This window comes from Prionailurus viverrinus, unplaced genomic scaffold (genome assembly GCF_022837055.1).
Source record: "Prionailurus viverrinus isolate Anna unplaced genomic scaffold, UM_Priviv_1.0 scaffold_39, whole genome shotgun sequence".
Lineage (NCBI taxonomy): Eukaryota > Metazoa > Chordata > Mammalia > Carnivora > Felidae > Prionailurus > Prionailurus viverrinus.
The window spans coordinates 2,179,633-2,194,947 of NW_025927607.1; the positions used below are offsets into that span (position 1 = coordinate 2,179,633).

The 15,315-nt window shown below is 55.2% G+C and overlaps 1 protein-coding gene across 4 annotated transcripts in view; it reads left to right on the forward strand.

Moving 5' to 3' along the window:
• Window positions 1-14,296, forward strand: part of UBE2F (ubiquitin conjugating enzyme E2 F (putative)) — a 58,589-nt gene extending 44,293 nt beyond the window's left edge. For 2 of the 4 annotated variants that reach the window (XM_047846370.1, XM_047846369.1), the window contains 4 exons: window positions 902-959; window positions 3,099-3,131; window positions 5,672-5,734; window positions 9,130-14,280. In XM_047846370.1, the coding sequence (XP_047702326.1) occupies window positions 902-959; window positions 3,099-3,131; window positions 5,672-5,734; window positions 9,130-9,180 (205 nt within the window). In that variant the 3' untranslated portion in view covers window positions 9,181-14,280. Of the gene's footprint in view, window positions 1-901; window positions 960-3,098; window positions 3,132-5,671; window positions 5,735-9,129 lie in introns of all 4 variants that reach the window. The other 2 variants (XR_007149559.1, XM_047846371.1) reach the window with 2 other exon arrangements.
• The last annotated feature ends 1,019 nt before the right edge of the window (window positions 14,297-15,315 follow it).

A 15,315-nucleotide genomic window follows, 5' to 3' on the forward strand; every position in this document is an offset into this window, starting at 1 on the left:
CTCCGATTCAAAAATTCTGTTCACAGTAACAGTTAAGACACAGACAGCCAGATACTGAGAGCCTGACACCGACATGTGACCTTAAGAAATGTTAGGTACGGATCAGAGCAACGGTGCGATACAACTCAGCAATGCCAAACTAAGTTTTCCCCAGAAAGGAACTTGGCAATGAATTGTGGTTTTTCAAAGTATGGAAAAATCATTTATGTGAGAGTATCGAATGGCGTGCTGAAAAGGACCCTGAGGTCCAGCTTGAGCGATAGGGCCTCACGGTACCTCCAGAGCCGTGTGCCCCTTCTCTGAACACGGTCCTCCCACCCACTGCTGAGGACCATCCGGAGGTTTGGGTTAATCCACCTTTATCCTTCATTTTCTCCTTTTGAGCTTTTTAAAGACAAAGACAGGGTATGAAACGTGTGCTGGGAGCTGTCGGCAGGTCCACCCGCAGCCCCCAGCGAGCTGCCCGGGTGCGGAGGACCATCATTGCCCATGCCCTTGGGCGTGTTGGTGCTGCGCGACGTGCCTTCTCTCCTCCGTCCGACGGAGAGGTGGCCGTGCCTCCCTCGTGGGTTGCGGAGGCGTTAAGTGAGGTCAGGGTCGTTGTGACCCACGCGTAGGAGGCCCTGACCGCTGGGTTGACAGGTGCGCGTGGTGTCTTTAAGCTCCTGCGTGCGTCCAGGATTCGAGCCCTGCGTGGACAGGCAGCGAAGATGGCACGAGAGTTGGACTTGTGGGTGGACAGCCTTAGAGGTGGGGAAGGCCCTCGGCAGCGAGACGGAGGCTGCGAGGCCACGGGGGAGACGGGGGGCACGGGCAGGGCGTGGCGGCAGCGTCCGGCACATCGGCGGCTCACGCGACTGGAGGCTGCCCTCGCTGACCACTGCGCCCTTCTGCGTTTCAGTTTACTGAGAGAACATTCGATCGACGGCACCGGCTGGGCTCCCACGAGGACGTTAAAGGTAGAGTGCAGTGCTCTTGACCGCGGGCCTGGAGGCCCCTCCCTCCGGGAACCGGTCTCCTTGCCGTCCTGTCCACAGCCTACTCCCTCCTCACCCCCTGCCCGCCTGCCCGCCAGGGGTGCTCAGCCCAGCGTCTGCCCCGGCCGGTTCCTCTACCCCCAGTTCTCTCTGGGGCAGTGGGGCGTTCCCGTTTTCTCCGCTCACCTCTCCCCTGTACCATTTGTGCCTCAGCTCATTCACTGTTCTTCTCTTCCTCTGTCCCCAGTCTTGTGAGGTGCCTCACTCTCGGAGGAGAGGGGAGGAGAGCAGCCGGGCGGGTAGAGGGGAGGAGGGAAAGGACGGACGTGGCCTCTGTGCCAAGTTACAGGGAGCTCGCTGGGACAGGCGGTGGGCCCTGAGGGAGCGGAACGGGGAGCTTGCTTCGGTGTAGGCTTGAGTTGGTTCTGGTGGTGAGCGTTAGGGGCACCCCGTGAGACCACCGGCTGTGGCTTCACCTCGAGGCCGTTCTGCCGTGGCATATCCGCAGGACGCCTGCGCTTTACTTGCCGCCCGATCTTTTCGTCAGAAGCAGTCAGAACTACCGGCCGGCGTTCGCTCCGTAGTGCACCCGACTCCTGCCGTCGTTTCTGATGGGATGCGAAACACGCAGCCGGAGCCTTTGCCCTGGCACTGGGTTCCCAGCCTGCGCTCCCCTCAGCCTGAGGCTCGGTCCTCTGGACCAGGCCCGTTTTCCTTGGTGACCGTGTCCTGCTCTGACACAGTCATACCAGCTCAGCCTGAAAGGGTCGTGGGCGTCCCATCAGCGTGTTCGTGACGCTCTGAGACTGGCGGGCACGTTGCACTGTGCCGTCTTCCTCCCTGTCCCCTCCCCTTCTCTTCCCATGTCTCAACAGCGGTGTTTTCCCACACGTGTTAACTTTGGCTCAGTCATGCACGGCTTACAAATGCTGTCCTAACTAAAGCCACTTGTAAGTCCAAGTCTGTGCCAAATGCACAAAAAATAAGCATGGCTGGCAAGCGAGATGCCGCGTGGGATGCTGTCCCTTGGGTCACAAGGGTGAGCCCGGGCAGGCCTGGGCCACGTGTGTGCAGGGCCCTCTCCCCACCATCCTTCACACATGAACTCTCTGGGCCCTGCCTGTGGAAAGAGCTGCTGTGGATGAACTGACCTCATTCGCTGTATGCCTACTTACTGGTTCACCTCATAGAGACCGTCCTCACCCCCGTCCCCTGCTCTTAGCGGAGGACACTGAGGCCCAGAGAGGCGTGCGTGGGCCACAGTGGCCCACAGGTGACTGCACCGGCTCTGGCGCCTTGTCTAATGCTGTGCATGACCACACCTGGAGGGGGCATCACCAAGTAGGCCCTTTGGGGGAGGGGCCCAGGGAAGGAGTTTGGGGCCCTGTCCCGGAGTCGGAGGCCGGAGGACACCTCACACTTCCACAGGCCCGACCGTGGATCCTCCCGAGGTGTGGTCTGAGTATCGACTGGGGCTGAGAATCAGCCTGAAAAAAGACAAGGCTGGAGCTGACGGCAAGGAAGGCTGAAAGGGAACCTGTGGTTGAGTCACAGATGGCCAGTCACTCCAGAGCGAACATAGTGGTTTTCCATTTTGTTTTAATGGACATTTCTGATCTTTGAATGTTAGGAAACGTTACTAGCCTTCCTTGATTTTTGAAATAATTAGAGCAAAATTGTTAGGAGGCCCGTGGGACCACGGGTAATGAGCTTACCTGCAGTCCCCAAGAGGCCACAGATGCAGAAACAACAAATTTTATTGTAAAGATGACTCTCCAGAAGTCTGGACTACATGAGAGGGTGGCGAGGACGAGGTGGTGTCGGTGGGTTTCTCCTGAGCAGATGCACCTGTCTTGGGCTGGGCCTCACCCGAGGGCACTTCACATGGTCCTTGATTCTGTGCTTCCTGCCCATACTGCTCACCTCCACGTTCCCAGAGCCTGTTGGCACACTGAAGAGAAGTTGTCGTGTTTTTTTTTTTTTAAGTCTCCGTCTTGGGAAAAACAGAGCACGCCGAGGATAAATTCTGACATGGTGCAATCCCGATCTCTTTGTCGCGCGTTTGCAAGACTTAGTGCACGAGAGCCTGAAACTTGTTTTCTTCTTTCTTTCTCATTCCAGGATGTTGTTTGGGGATTAAACTCTTTGTTTACTGTAAGTACATTGACCAGAATCCCGAGTTTTTCTTGATTACTCTGCCTCCTGGTTTTAAACATCCCGTTAAGGATCACACAGAGGGATTGAAAACACAGTGCCCTGAGCAACATGCTGACCCCCTCGTTTCCGTCATATTCTTACTAGTTAGAGGAACAGTGACACGGGAACTGAGGGGGCTTTGGGGTAGCACATGGGGAAGGGGGCCCTGGGAGCCCTGCTGGAGTGGCTGTCTCGGCCCTCTGGGGCCAGGGCGGGGGTTGGTGCTATTCTGCTTCGTGTGGGCGGCCGTTCCTACGGGGGCACCTGGCCCGGACCACTTATGTGTGTCCTCACCGGCAGCCCTCTTCCCTCCCACGTGTCCTGGTTTGGGTGAAGGCGTATGTGGTCACACGACTTCTAGACTTTTCACAAACCTAGATCCGTAGAGTTGTTGTCTCCTCAGTGGCCAGCTGCCCAAGTTTACTATCCTCAGAAAACAGCATGTCACAGGCAGGGGCTGGAGGGCAGGCAGTGGGCATGGGGAGAAGCTAAAAGCTCGTATTTGAACTTTTTATATAATATTCTTTTGAGTTTTTACATTTTGGTCATAAAAGAGTTTTCTTTAAAAGAAATAAGCTTCAGGGGCGCTTGGGTGGCTCAGTCAGTTGAGCGTCCGACTTTGGCTCGAGTCACGGTCTCACGGTTCCTGGGTTCAAGCCTCGTGTTGGGCTCTGTGCTGGCAGCTCAGAACCTGGAACCTGCTTCAGATTCTGTGTCTCCCTCTCTCTGCCCCTCCCCTGCTTGGGCTCTGTCTCTCGCTCTCAAAAGTAAACATTAAAAAGAATTTTTTTAAAGAGATAAGTTTCAGAGATCTGTCTCTGCGGAGGGGAAAAAAAGCTGTGATACTTTTAAACTCAACGTCCATGAAAATGAGCCCATCCTGGTCAGCGCACACAACGGCGGGGTGTTGGAGGGGCAGCTTCCTGGCGCCACGGCAGGAGTGTGACGCAGCGTCCGGGATCACGGTGCTCTGCTCTTGCCTTCAGCAAGAATAAAAAGCCGCGGAGCCTCGAAATTAGGCCCTCAAGCTCCCGCCTCCCTTTGCCTTCTCCTGTGATGTCCCGGGTAACCACCTGCGGCACCAGCCACAAACCCCGCAGCTTCTGGCTTCGGGCCCCCCCTTAACCTAACCCTGAGGAGGCAGCGCTCAGGGGCACCGAGCCTCTGTCATCTGCTTGTGATTGTGGTTTGGCTTTTCCGTTGCCGTGTATGGTTTACTTCTGAACCGTGAGGGCTGCGGCTTGAGGGAAAGTCCACCCAGCTGGCCATGCTGCTGCTGCTGCTTTGATTTAGCTCTTAAGCTAGTGCAGCCCCCCGTCTCCAGGGCTCCAGGCCTCCCCAATTCTGAGGAGCCAACCAGAGTTGCTGATGAAGCCCGATGGTTATTCCAGCCAATGTACTCGTTTTAGGTCAGATACATGGTAAGGAAGACAGAGAATTTTGTGTGTCTCGTGGTCTTTATATGCATCAGGTATCTCGTGCGTGTGCGTTGTATTTTTGCCAGTGTCTGGGACTTACAGTTGATCTCTTACAGAGCATAGAGGCCTCTGTGTTTTCCTTGCAATATTTGTGATGTATTGGTCATACCCTGTTATTTATTCCTAAGTCAGAAATACAGTCCCCAAACTTAACATTTCTCCTGAAGAGAAGTACAGACGTCTTTACAGTGGCCACGATGGCTCTGGAAAGCAGTGACTTCTCTGAAGGACAAATGTCACTACCTTGGTTTTTAAGAAGAGGTATTGGGCAATATAAAGATAAGGCACGGCCTCTGATTTAAAATCTTCGAGGAGAGAGGAGTAGCCATTCCAGAGTTTTCTTTTTTAAGATTTTATTTTTTTTTAAGTAATGTCTCCGCCCAACCTGGGGCTCGGTCTCACAACCCCAAGATCAAGAGTCACGTGCTCCACTGACTGAGCGCCACCAGAAGCCCCCCAGGGTTTTCTGAGGCAGAAAGGTCTGGGGGGCTGGGCCTCCTGGCACTGTGGCGCTCACTTAGGCTCCACACGCCATTCCTGCTGGGTATGAGTGCCGTGCTGTGAAGGATGGTTAATGGATAAAGACAAGATCCAGTTAAGGTCAGCCTGGAAGGAAGCCGCAGACTTGCAGCGGCAGAGATGTTCACCACAAAGTAAAGCAAGAAACGAGTTTTTGAAGACAAAAGAGGGGGATTTTTCTTCGGAAATGCTAACGAGAGTGGCTCTTTATCAAAAGTAGCATTAGAACTTAATGCGGTCACCATCCTCCATTTTCACCAAACTTTGGACAGTTGTATGTAAACATCCCCAGTCCTTCCGTCAGCCGTTCGCCCACATTTTGAAGAAGACACCCACACGTTCGGCACGCTTCTGTCCCGAGAGCCGTGAGCCGTGATGGAGTTTCTCTAGCTTGTCCCGTGGCTGATTAGCTTCCCGTCTCCTGGTTCGTAAAGTGGACACATGTGACAGCGGAAGAACAGGTTCTTGCCATGGTTTACTTTGAGTTTTTCTCTCTTTAAGGATCTTTTGAATTTTGATGATCCGCTGAATATTGAGGCTGCAGAACATCACCTGCGGGACAAGGTAAGCTCGCGGCAGCGCCCTGGGTTGGTGGCTTTCTGTCTCTTGAGCAGATAAACACGAGGCTGAGAATGGTAGGTCTGGCCTGCAATTTAAAGCCATTGACAAGCAATTGGTAAGTAATGTCTGACCCAAGGTCAGACAGAAGGGTTTTTATTAGATGTGGTTTCCGAGTAGAATTCAATCCATGGGATTTAAAGCCAGTAACTGTCAGTTTTCCTGACGAACCGTGTGGGGCCCAGCGATCACCATCGCCCTTCCCGCCCTCCCGTTGCACTTAGGCTCATACGCTCGCTTTGCAGTTTGGTTTTGCTCCAGCATAATTGGATCCTGTTTATTACTCTTAATCTTCAATTCCTTTCTTTTTTTTTTTTTTTTTAACTTTTTTCTCCAAGTCTGTGAATAAACCATCACTCACTCATTTTAGGAACTAATGGTCCATAAAATGGCTCTACTGTACTTTTTTCAACCATTTCATTGTGGGCACTCAGGTTTTTCCCATCTTTTTTCCCCCCAACTATGACAGTAATGCAATAAATATCCCTTGTACGCACATCCTTAAAAGTACACGAACAGAGTGTAGGAGCAGGAGTCAGGGTGATGGCCCTGTGACTGAGACGGGGCTGTGAGAGACTGATCGGCTTTAGTTGGGGCCAAGCCAACTAGCCAGTAAGGCCTAAGCAGACGCAGCTGCAGGGCTAACTTGGTTTAGTCCTAGAGCCTCGAGTTGCATTTTCTGAACCAGATTCCTCCCTGGTGAACCCTCCGCACCCCAGAAGTTAGCCACCCAGCGCTGTTATCGACACCCAGCCTGAACACGTGAGGTTCTAAATGCTGCGCTTAAGAGCGGGTGCTTCTGTGTATGTGAGGCCTGCTGCGTGTGTGTGCTGTTACCTACAACCTCGGGCAGAGGGGCGAAGACAGGTGCTGCCTCAGCAGGGCCCCAAAGGGGGGCAGGAGTGCCCGCGAGAGCCGCGCCCCCCAGCACGGATCTGACACAGGCTCACAAGACCACGTGACGGGCACAGCAGGGGCCAGTGAGGCGTGCAGTGGGACCGCGGGATCAGTGGGAGCTTCCGGCCAGGCAGAGGAGGCTGGGAGCAGCAGAGGCCTTCAGGAGGAGCCGGGGTGCGCGGGCCCCGGGCAGGGGTGCTCCCCGGCTGCTCTCACGGTTTGTGCCTTGGTTTGTCCACTGCACTGACGAGCCCTTGCGGGTGTGCTCCGGGCCCCATTCACATTGTCACTCCACTTGTCACTGTCCCTGACAAGGGCTTCCCCACTCAACACTGTGTCTTACAGAAACCTAGTTGGGGAGAAACAGGGCCATGTGGAGAAAGCCCTGTTACCCGTGGCCTATCCGTTTATTTCTCTTGGAAGGTTGCTTTCCATTCTTTTGATGAAATAAGGGGAAAACTTGCGTTTATAAGCTCTCAGCCCCAGTGAGCTGGACCTAAAGTCCTCCAACAGTGACGCCTCCACGTGAATTCTAGGAAGTGCCCCAGCCCCACCCACGTCCTCATGCCGAGTCATGATGACAGTGACTGAACTTTTCTCGTTACTTTATTTCGTGGCCATTGTTCCTCTAAAGTTTGATGGTGGCCACTTCAGTGCCAGGTGAGGGGCTAATAACACCCAAGGATCTGTTGATGAACAATCACTGTCCCCAGGGAGTGCACATGCTAGTGAGCAGAGGGGGTGGGCGTTGGTGGGGCGGGAGGCGGTGATGGGTTCCCTGTCGTATGTAGGGTGCTCAGAGAAAGCCTTTCTGATAAGATGAGTAGAGATCTGGTGTGAACCAAATGGATATCAGGGAAGAGCATTCTGGAGTGTTGACAGCAGCGCAAAGGCCCTGAGGCAGGAGTGTGCTGGGGTGTTCGGAGAAGACTTAGAGCAGAGTTGCAGGACAGCCGTGACATAGAGAGCAGCAGCAACCTTGAGTGGCCTTTCCGGACTCTGTCCCACACACTTCTCAAAGACCGTCCGCTCTCCTGTTAATCTCCACGAGGGAGGGACTCTTGTTATCCCTGATTTGCCGCTGGGGAAGTAGAGCCACCAAGGGGGTAAGAGACTTGCCGGGAAGGGGCAGAGCCCAAGATGTGAACCCAGGCACGTGGGCCTTGCTCGGTGGGACGCACGAGGGCCTCCTGGAGGCCGTGGGCTCCGCTTCGTCCAGGGTGAGGAGAGAGCACAGGGGGTAAGAGAGCAGAGGCAGTTTTGGTGTCGAGGGCCGGACGGGGTGGGGGTGCCTGTGGAGTCTTCACATCCTGCGAGCTTTGGTTGCGGCCCCTTAGGCGCTGACGGTACTGCTGGCCTCTGGGTGCCGTGGGAATGGCCAGCCGGGGCCGCCGGGAGGGCCGTCAGAGCTCCCCACTTGCGTCACCAAAGCATTACCAGACCCTTAAACCAGGAACCTGCCGACCTTGAAAGGGTCACTACGTGAGTGGAGTGTGGGCAGAGGAGGAGCTGCTCAGGCCGGGACTGGCCACGGGAGGGTGCGGTCCTCGCAGGGCCCCCCAGGGTCCCTGCTGTGCTCCCGACAACGTGCAGCGGGAAGGCACTGCTGCAGGGCGGCCCCTTGCTGTGTTGTAGGAGTTAAGAGGGGTGAGGTCTGCCTGTCCGATCACAGCGTCCCGACGCTGAACACGTGTGTTGTGAGGTGGGCGCGTAGCCCCAGGGCCTCTCGCCCGGTCCCACAGGGCCCGGGACCTCGGGCGCTAAGCTTAGAGCAGGCCTGAGGGACACACCTGGGGTGCTTCCTGCCCGTGCCGGCCTGGAGGTGCTGAGGGCCACGCCGCCTCTCTTCAGCGGATGTGTCCGGCTCTGCCTGGCGCCCAGGGAGGGGCCCCTGCCGCAGGCCCACCCCTTGGCACAGCCGTCCCTCGGATGGCGGGCCGCACTCGTGCCGTGAGAAGTGGGTACGTTTCCAGTAGGCAGCAGGGTCTGCGGGGGTCGTCCTAGGAATTCCGATCTGGACGTGGGTCTTCGGAGAGCAGCAGCTGCGACTCATCCCCAGTTGTGGTCAGGAGCCCTGTCCTGACCTCCGTTGTCCCCTTGACCACACTGTGGGCCACACTCTCCCCATCTGCAAAACCAAGGGTCTTAGGCTCCCTTCCACTCGGAGATTCTGTGTTTGCGTCCCCACCCCCAGCCCCCCTGGCACGGCGTCCCGCACACAGCGGACACCCGGAGTAGCAGGGAAGTGGCACTCGGCCCCTCGGGCCTCTGGTTGTCCTGCGGCCGTGGCAGCTGGGGGCCGGTGGGGCCAAGTCCTGCCGGCGCTCTCCAGAGCACGCAGCGGCTCCTTGGCTCGGGTGGGTCCCACGCGTTCCGGAAGTGGTGCTTCCCTCGCTAACTCGCTCCTCCTCGTTCCTTCTCCCCCGATCCCTCTCGCTCCACAGGAGGACTTCCGGAATAAAGTGGAAGATTACATTAAGCGTTATGCCAGATGATAGGAGGAGGAGACGGTGGGGCTGTGGACTGTGTGTTGTAGGCTTGTCCCCAACCGCAACCAAAAGGGAGCCTCCTCCCCAGCCCTCGCGCTCCCTCAGACCCCCGGGTCGTCCGCATCCTGTGACCACGCTGTCCCGAGGAAGAGCCTCTGCACGACCGCCCATTGTAGATGGAGAGTCCCACATAAATACAGCAGGAACATGCGTCTGGGGTCCTAAAGAGTTGTCTGCTTACCTTAACATGTTTACTTTTTGGAAACTGTACTGTATAGGCTGTTGATGAGATTCCTGAGCAGTTGTCATGAACTCAGAGTTGAGGCTAGCGCTTGCTTTGTCCCCCTTTCCCCAAGCCCTTCCCCGCACACGTGATGCTGGTGATGTGCTCAGTGTAGCTCGCAGGTGGGCGGTAAGAAGCCCGCTACACACTGTGATTGGATGCAGATTCTCTCAGCTCCTTCCCGCCGACGTTGGTCCTGCCTCGTGTCATGAAGCTTCCCAGAATGCATAGTCATTCACTGTAGATCTCTTACTGAAATGCGTATTTTATTTAATGTAAGTATATTTTGGAACAGATTTGTAATTTGTACAATTTAATGCTTTAATTATTTTTTTCTATCTTCATTTAGTTTGTATTTTCATTGTATAGAGCAGACAGGAAGATGCTGGGGAGAAATACAAAGAAAATATGAAAGACACATTATTCCTTCTGTCCAAATGAAACAAGAATTTGGCTTCTAAAAATCAACTCTTTGGGGTCCAGTTGGGGCGAGGAAGTTTTTGGAACCTTCTGAAGCTAGGTCTGGGTGGTTTAAAACAAAAGGCAGGGAGCCCTTTCCCACCTGCTGCCCCGAGGAAACCGGCCAGAGCCCAGGTCAGGCAGGGGCTTGGTGTCTCCACAGTGGCCTTGTGGTTGCGAGCCAGTAAGCAGTGCCAGGGGGCCTCGTGTCCTGAGGGAATCAGCCACCCACGTCTCATGCCCCTGAGACCGTGCCTGTGGCCTTCTGAGCTTGCTGTGTTTCCGGGCCATCTGCAGGGAGCCTCCTAGGGCCTTGCGGGGCTGGGAATCAGCAGCAGCATCCAGCCAGACTCAGGCCAGTGCACTTCAGAGGAAGAAAACTAAGGAGGCAGGTGGATTTACTCCAGCAGTTAGATATCTGACCCAGTGAAATCAAATGCAAAATAAATAATTGTAGGGTTTTCACCTGCTGCCTGCCTGGCATAGTCAAGTTTAACAGCCTCCTCTGACCTCTGGATCCCCCCTCTCTGCCATCTCCCCGGCCTGGTTTGTTTTTCCTAGTTTATAATGCACTATCTGATTATGAGATCAGTGTGTCCCAGAGATGGGCAAGGAGGGAACGTGGGCCATGCTTCCTTCCCATTTGTAATCAGGAATTGCGCCCGTTAGACCGAGGGGGCCCTGACCGATCGGCCACACCTCGGGTGCACAGCGCAGGAGGAGTGGGGGCGGATCGAGGGCATGGTGGCAGCTGGGAGGCTTGGGGCCTGTGAGGAGGACAACAGTAACCCTGCATCCTGGAGCCTGGAAGAGGCACTGAAGCTTACACACTAACTGGAGCAGGACACAGGGCAGATCAGCAGCTGGCCTGCCCACACTGGCCTGAGTTCTGCCCCTGTGATCCAGGCCACGCGGTTCTGTGCCTGCGCAACCCCAGGCTTGAGTCGTCATATCTCACGGCTGCCCGAGCAGCTCCCAGGCTGCACAGCTGGTGGTGCAGATGGAGGTGGAAGAAATGACTCCAGAGCCCATGGTTGAATGGAAATCTGCACGTCGTAGTAAAAGAGTACCTTCTGGACGAGACTGGAAGGTACGGCTGCTAATTCTGACCTCAAAATATTTGCGCAATAGAAAAATACTTTGCTTATCAGAGATCAGTTAATTCCTCAGAAATGACCTTTCCCCGTGACAAGATCATCCTTTTCTGTCCGGTGCAAATCCCTCCGAGGCCTTGCCTTCCCCCATCTTGGTAAGGAACACAGCCAGCCTGGCCCAGCCCATCGTGGTGGGGAAGCAGTACTGCACTGGGCACGTGGCCAGTGGGGCCCGGGGCATCTTTGGGCGGCCTTTTGGTTTTTTGGGAGTCTCCTCCCCCCTCGGGCCAAAGTAACATTTCTGACTCCAGTCCGTGGGCTCCACCAGGCGGATGATAATTGGTGGTTTCCGATCTGCCAGGGGAGGGTTTCCAGTCCTGGAGCCAGACGGCATGGAGCAGGCCCTGGGAACAGGAAGCTCCGGGCTTCTCTGATGTCCACTGGGGTCCCCCCGACTCCGAGGCGTAGCGTTTGGATGTCAGCAACACGTTTCCCAAGCACACTCAGCAGGAAACAGTTCCAGGGTAGACCTGTCGGAAGGCAAAGCTCACGTGTCTCACCTCTCAAACACAGACTCCCTCTGAAGTCTCTGTCAGGAGCCAGGGCGAGTGCGTTAGTCTGGTGTTAAGGACTGATCCTTGGCTGTGTTACTTCCGCCCTCTGTATTTGGCTTGTTGTAGAGTGCTGGCCCAGGGAGCAGCGTCTTGGGTTATGGTTAACAAGACACCCTGCTTTATCTACTGTCCTCCGTAAGCACCAAAAGCCTTACAGGGCTGTTGATGGTTTCTACCAACTACAGATTAAGCCAGGTTGTGCACCTGCTAGAGAAGTCTGCGGTACAGAAATACAGGTGAAAGCTTTGTTCGGACTATTTGCGGCAGCTAAAATAGTCTGAATGTGTAGTCTTTAAAAGGAACATGTACCTTAGTGTTTGCTAGTTTAAATGTTTCAAAATGTCCAGGCAGATTTTCCTCTGCCCTCAGTCCCCCCGCCCCCACACTTCTGTGAAACGCCCCCATGGGTGCAGAAGGCAACAGCCGCTGTCCCCGTGATTTGGCCAGAGCCGGACCAGTCCCAGCAGAGTCTCAGGCCGCCTGGTGGCTGAGCCGGCGTGCAATCCTCTTATGGTAGCAGGAGCAGAGATTGGGCCGGGCTCTGGAGCGCCGCACAAAAATCCCAGAGCGCAAACTCCAACTCCCAGGTGGTGGTGCTCCCAGAGGATGTGCCCCACTGTCTCCTGGGATTGCTGTAACCGCCCCCCCACCCACCACCACCGCTGTGAAGACAATCACAAATTCCTATTATGTCAGACTTCTTCCGACGGGATGATCGAAATCAACCAGAATAGTTACTAATGTAAAATTCCAACCAGACGTCACAGTGAGCCACCAATCGCAGTCTTTAACGAGGCTCTTCTCAGCTCGTGCAGGCTATCCCGGGATCGTTTGCGCTTTCATTCACTTAAAAATATGTTCTACCTTGGAAAGTCAGGTTTGCTACAAGTTGGTTATTCATCAAAGTGTCTAATAAAATGCTAGTGTATAGATAGTCTTAGCAAAATAACGTATTTTAACTTTGCCAAAGAACTTGGGAAATGAGAGCACTTGTCACTCCCTTCTTTCCTCCTGAAGTCCTGCCTCAAACAAGTCAACAGCTTGGAGGGGCTAATTCGGAAGGGTCCGTGTTGCCCACTGAAGTCCCCACTCATGGCCTGGGTTTCCATGGGTTACCAGAATTGACGGAGTGAAAGAACTGTGGTTTGAAAAAAGTTCTTCAAAAAGCCCAGTGATGAAGGCATTTGGGGACCTGGCCTTGTCAAGAATGTCTATTCATGTTAAGCTGTATAAAGAACTGAATTATACTCTTTAAAAAAAAAAAAAATCATCTTAGGGCTCATTCATTTCCATTGCCCAGTTCACTGAGCCAGAGTTCTTTGATAAATTCACTTTTCATGTCAGGGCCAGCTGGAAGAAACCATGCTTGCCCAAGAGTTCCTGGTGCTGGAGGAGAGACGGGACAGCGCCCCAGCTCCGCAGAATGGGGTAAAACTTGTCAGGGGCCAGGCGCCAGAAGGACCAGCCGTGGGCGGCGCGGCACCTCGTGCAGTCTCCCTGGTGAGCCTTCCTACCCAGCGGCGCTCTCCCTGCTCTGATGCCCGTGTGCAGCCTGCTCCGTCTCTGGCCTCGTACAGCTGACTCCTCTGTGTTGCGGTTTTTCCTGTTGGGTTTTTATCACCTCGGTGTCAGACCTCATTGACCCACCTGGTGCTCGCCAGGCCAGCCGTGGATCTTATCAGATGTCTCTTTAAAAATGCATTCCGGCCTCAACGGCCCTGTTCACCTGTGTCCTGCCCTCCCACCCCCACTCCCAACCAGGGTGAGGCCGAGGGACCCTGAGGTGGGTGCAGCACCGGGCATAGAGAGCCGTGTTGTCTGTTCAGCCTCAAATGAGTCTGAGAGGACCTGACTCCCTGGGGTGGTTCTCGATGGGAGCGGGGGAAGGGGGGAGTCCAGTGGGCACGGATCCCACTGTGGTTGCTGTGCACCTCCCCAGACCAGCCCGTGGTGTGTGACAAGGGCCACAGTTGATGCAGGAAGACCTGGCTGACAGCCCGGTGAGACCAGGACAAACCGGTGGGATGACCTGTCCACATTCCCCCCAGCTTGCTGCCGGGGGGGGGGGGGGGGGGGCACTTCTAATCTTCCCATCCCCTCCAGAAGAAGCCCGCCTGCACCTAGCACATGAGCCCATTGTGACTGGCCCCCTGTTCACTGTGCCAGCCACTGCCCTGAAGACCCTGCCTGACCTCAAAGCGGGTCATGACCTTCAGGCCTCGTGACAAGGTCCACCTCCCTCTTGGGGCTCCTTCCGCGATTGAGTTCACATGGTGCCACTGCTGTGAGGCCTACCTGACAGGCAGGTGGACAGCTCCTGGGATAGCCTCACCTTGCCCAGGCTTCCAGGAGCACAGGGGGTGTGGTCTACAACTGGTTCCATTTGTATTCCTGCCCGTCCGGAGTCAGGCAGCATGTGGAGCACGGGGCCTTGGCTTGGCCATCCCGTGAAAACGGAATCGCTTGTTACAATAGGGTTACTAGGTGCTGAGTAAATCTAGCAGGACCTTCAGAGTCCAAGCACAGCAGATGCATAATGCCTGCTCAGGACAGCCCCCTCACTGCAAGCCCGGCGTGCTGCCTGGAGGCAGTGGCTGATGCCTCACAGGTGAGCGACCCACCCTTCTCTGAGAGCTGGCTGGTGCCGAGTCTGAACAGTCTGCTTTGCTGGAGCAGGTAGGACTGGAGAAAATACCGCAGAGTAGAAATAATACCGAGCAGATTCGGGCTGAACGGGACACTTTGAGTGTAGCATTAAAAGGAACTTTTTCAGGGGAGAAAACCACATGTTTAGGGAAATGCAGTGAATTGCACTTTCGACTCGGAATCAAAGTCCCAAGGGGACAACAGGCTGAAATGAAAAGGCAACAGGATGGAGCCATAACTGGTAAGACCTCCGCGGCAGGACAGGGCAGGGTCGATGCTGGGAAAACAGATCAATCATCTGGAGACAAATGTGGTCAGTTCTAGAGTGCAGAAGGGAAGAACCATTATGGGGAAGATAACGGAAAGGACAGAGGACACTTGCACTAGTCCAAGATGGGGTAACCGTCTCATTTGAACAAGCAAAATCCTGACAGTGTAGACAGAATTACAGTTTTCAGCCCTCGGCCAGCAGGCGGAGCAGGGTGGTGCTCCCTGAGTGAGACCTGCCCGGCCTCAGCCCAGGCAAGGGGAGACGCAGGTGGAATCCAGCAGGCACTGACCTTGAGACGGGACTAAGGATGTGGGGAGGCCACCGGAGCTAGAGTTCCCAGGGGAGAGGGCAGCACAGAGCGAGCTCTGGAGACCTGCAGCCAGGCCCTCAGACTAGCACACGCACCTGAGAAAACCACCCGAGAGTGGGGAGGAGCACCACCCGAAAGGAGAAGAGAAAATGACCCCGGGAGCTCAGACCAGAATAGTGCACGTTCCCACGAGCCAGAGTGGATGTGTGATCACCTGTGATCACAGTGCACTGCGGAGGGCACGAGCTCCGTGACAGGAAAACCGACACTGAAGGCTGCACGTGGTCCCGGCCAGATATCTTCAGAGCAAGCCTTAAAGGGATCGAGTCATTTCAAAGGAACCGTGTCCCAGAACAAAGACAAATAGGAATTTTTAAATCCAGAGCCTGCCACCAGCAGCCCGGCCCAGAAGCCTCTGTCTCAGTAAGCCCGAGACTACCGGCCCCCGTCCAGAGGCACCAGGG